This window comes from Ipomoea nil, unplaced genomic scaffold (genome assembly GCF_001879475.1).
Source record: "Ipomoea nil cultivar Tokyo-kokei standard unplaced genomic scaffold, Asagao_1.1 scaffold2113, whole genome shotgun sequence".
Taxonomy (NCBI): Eukaryota; Viridiplantae; Streptophyta; class Magnoliopsida; order Solanales; family Convolvulaceae; genus Ipomoea; species Ipomoea nil.
The window spans coordinates 1-3,698 of NW_017618541.1; the positions used below are offsets into that span (position 1 = coordinate 1).

Sequence of the window (3,698 nt, forward strand, 5' to 3'; positions counted from 1 at the left end):
CTGCTTGATGGGAACTCAAAGTGCACGCAAGGCCTAATTTGAAAACAGTGATCATTGCCTCCATATAACTTAGGTCCTTGATCTCCTCATCTAGGACATCTGCAGCTGGTTTTCCTTCTCTTTGGTGTTTGTGTGCCCATTGTGCCAGGTTCATATCCTCATTTCCAGTCACTGCTTCTCTTCCCCGTTGTCAATTCCAAGAGAACTACGCCAAAGCTGTAAATGTCGCTCTTCGCATCCCACTTTTCTTGTACTGCTGTATTCTGCATTCCCATGATAAATATGTGATTCTGGAAGTTTTAAAAAATAGTGGGAATTGAAATGATGAAGATATAAATGAAAATGTACCCGGGGCAATGTAACCAAAGGTTCCCACAATAGCAGATGCTGTTCTGGATCTTCCTTCCCTCACCATCATCTTTGCCAGTCCAAAGTCTGCGATCTGGCATTGAAGTCAGAGTCGACAAGTATGTTACTGGACTTGATATCTCTATGAACAATGGGTGGATTGCAACTGTGGTGCATATAGCAAAGCCCTTGTGAAGCTCCAATGGCAATTTTTAGCCTCCTCTCCCACAGCAAGACTTGAGTAGTTAAGCCTCTTTTCTTTCCATGCAACCATTTGTGAACACATTGTTTGTCATGTATTCATACACAGAAGCTTTGTAGTCTTTCCTCTGATGCAGCATAACAATTTCACTATGTTGTTGTGCCAAATTACTAAATTACTAATCGTTATGTTGTGGTACGCAAGCTAAGGTAGACACTGTTCTATGTTCATAATTACTAAATTATATGTTTATAAATTATAAGCTATATATTCATATTTTTGAATTTTTTGAATTTCATATTCATAATTATTCAACTCTATGTTCACAATTACTGAACTATATGTTCATAATTATAAAGTTATATATTCATAATTTTTTAACTTCATATTCACAATTATTGAATCTTTATAGTCATAATTGCAAAACTATGTGTTCATAATTATGTTCACAATTCTATGTTCATAATTTTTGAACTTATATTCATAATTATAAACAGTTTTAAAACTGTGTCACTTTGTAAAGCCTGCAATCTTAGTATTGAATTCAGACTCTGGGACTTTAAGACTATGTTGCTAGAGTTGATATCTTGATGCAATCATGGTGTATATAATTGATCGTACGAGCTTGAAGACACAAGCGAGGCATGTGAACAGGTAAACATGCTTCATTAATTCCTCCAATGGTTAATTTCCCTGTTTCAATTCCTGTGAATATTATTAATTTTGGAACTCCAATGCAGTTACTATTGCGCTCCAGAAAGTTTATTTGTCACTTTAACATCTAAGAAAATCAAGGAAACAATGTGGAGTTGCATTATGAATTATGAAGGATCCAGCATAATTGCAATGTGAGTGCAATAGTCAAATTAAACTAAACAAACCATTGCAAAATATTTTGCATTCAAAAGTAAAATGGAAATATTATATTGTCTATTGGCTCTCTAAAGACAGATGAGTGTTCTCGCTGTATCTTTGAAGAATCTGTGAAATATCTTTCATGGACGGCCTGCTTGATGGGGAATTCAAAGTGCATGCAAGGCCTAATTTGAAAACAGCGATCATTGCCTCCAGATAACGCGGGTCCTTGATCTCCTCATCTAGGGCATCTGCAGCTGAGTTCCCTTCTCTTTGGTGTTTGTGTGCCCATTGTGCCAGGTTCATATCCTCATTTGCAAGCACGGCTTCTCTTCCAGTTGTCAATTCCAAGAGAACTACGCCAAAGCTGTAGATGTCGCTCTTCGCATCCACTTTTCTTGTACTGCCATATTCTGCATTCTCATGATATATGTGACTATGCAAGTATAAAAATAAGTGGGAATTGAAGTGATGAAGATATAAAAAAAAAATGTACCCGGGGCAATGTAACCAAAGGTTCCCACAATAGCAGATGCTGTTTCTGGATCTCCTTCGCTTGCCATCAACTTTGCCAGTCCAAAGTCTGCAATCTTGGCATTGAAGTCAGAATCGACGAGTATGTTACTGGACTTGATATCTCTATGAATAATGGGTGGATTGCAACTGTGATGCATATAGCAAAGCCCTTGTGAAGCTCCAATGGCAATTTTTAGCCTCCTCTCCCACTGCAAGACTTGAGTAGTTAAGCTTCTTTTCTTTCCATGCAACCATTTGTGAACACATTGTTTGTCCATGTATTCATACACAAGAAGCTTTGTAGTCTTTCCTCTGATGCAGCATAACAATTTCACTATGTTGTTGTGCCAAATTCCCCCAAGGATCTTAACCTCTGCTATAAACTGCTTCTCCAAAATGTGGCCTTCGTTTCTTTCATGCCTTATACTTTTAACAGCAACTTTTTTGCCTTTCTTTGTGATCACTCTATATACATTTCCTGACCCTCCATTTCCAACCAAATTTTTGATCCGTCAAACCACCCAAAATATCCCATTTATTGAATCCCAATCTTTGAAATGAAACCATACTCCATTCTTCTCCATCATTTTCCATTTCTCCTTTCCCTGCAAGTCTGATCACGAGTAACTGAGTTACTAACCAAATGAGTACCCCTCCAATTACACCACAACCTATAATGATGTAATGCTTTTTCTTTGATCTACTAGACTTTGAAATTGAACTTGGACTTGATTCTTGGCCATAATGAGGATGATGGCAATCATAAAGGCCAGAATTATTGGCAAATGATTTTTCAGGAATTAATAAAAAATTGAGCTGCACAAGGTATCGCTCCAGAAAGTTGGTTATTAGACAGATCAATACCTGTAAGAAATATGAGATTGGTCAAAGTTTGTGGAATTGAGCCATTGAGTCGGTTGTATGATAGATAAAGGCTTTCAACATACTCCAAGCCTCCAAGTTCTTGAGGTATTGGACCAGAGAGATCATTATGCCCTAAATTCAGAATATTGAGATACTGCATGGAACCTAATTCCTTTGGAATACTGCCTTCCAACTTATTGTATGAAAGGTCAAGGAAAATCATGGATCCATTGTGGTGAAATATTGGTATTGAAAACTGTACTTGTAATGTTTAGTACTGTTGCAGGGGTTCCTGGTTAAAATCCTGTCCAGGCGATCCTCTGTAATCCATCAAATTCGAAAAAACTTGTACTTTGACAATATTCACTTCCATCATACCAAATAAACCTAAATTGCTTCACAGGTAATATTGCAATATTGCCAGATTGTTTGAACAGAGCAGGGGGAATAGACCCATTCAAGAAATTTGGTGTTCATATCCAACCAAAATAAGCTTCTGCAATTCCCAACTCAACAGGAATGCTCCCAGAGAGGGAGTTTTTTCCAGCTCCAGAATACTTAGATTAGACAAGAGCCCTAATGAAGCTGGTATAGCACCACTCAACAAATTATCCAACAAAGAAATGAATTTCAAATTAGTACAGTTGCTGAGACTTTCAGGGATTGACCCTGACAAGCCATTGAAAGCAAGAAGCAGTCTTTCCAAAGACTGCAAGTACCTCAACTCCAATGGGATTTCCCCCTCAAGCTCATTCAACCAAATCAACAAATCCTTGAGCTTCAACAAGGACCGAGGCTAGATGGTAAATTCCCTTTAACGTAATTAACGCTAAGATCAAGAGATTCCAATTGGGAACAGTTACTTAGACTCTCAGGTATTGGACCAGTAAACAGGTTATTTTGAAGGTACAAC

At 37.7% G+C, this 3,698-nt stretch overlaps 1 protein-coding gene across 1 annotated transcript; it reads right to left on the bottom strand.

Moving 5' to 3' along the window:
• Positions 1 to 1,281: 1,281 nt before the first annotated feature.
• LOC109148472 (MDIS1-interacting receptor like kinase 1-like) lies at positions 1,282 to 2,420 on the bottom strand. Its single transcript, XM_019296216.1, has 2 exons — positions 1,902 to 2,420; positions 1,282 to 1,818 (listed from the first exon to the last, which is right to left on the bottom strand). Exons 1-2 carry the CDS (start codon positions 2,197 to 2,199, stop codon positions 1,481 to 1,483), a joined length of 636 nt encoding a protein of 211 aa, XP_019151761.1. The 5' UTR covers positions 2,200 to 2,420; the 3' UTR covers positions 1,282 to 1,480.
• Positions 2,421 to 3,698: the final 1,278 nt, after the last annotated feature.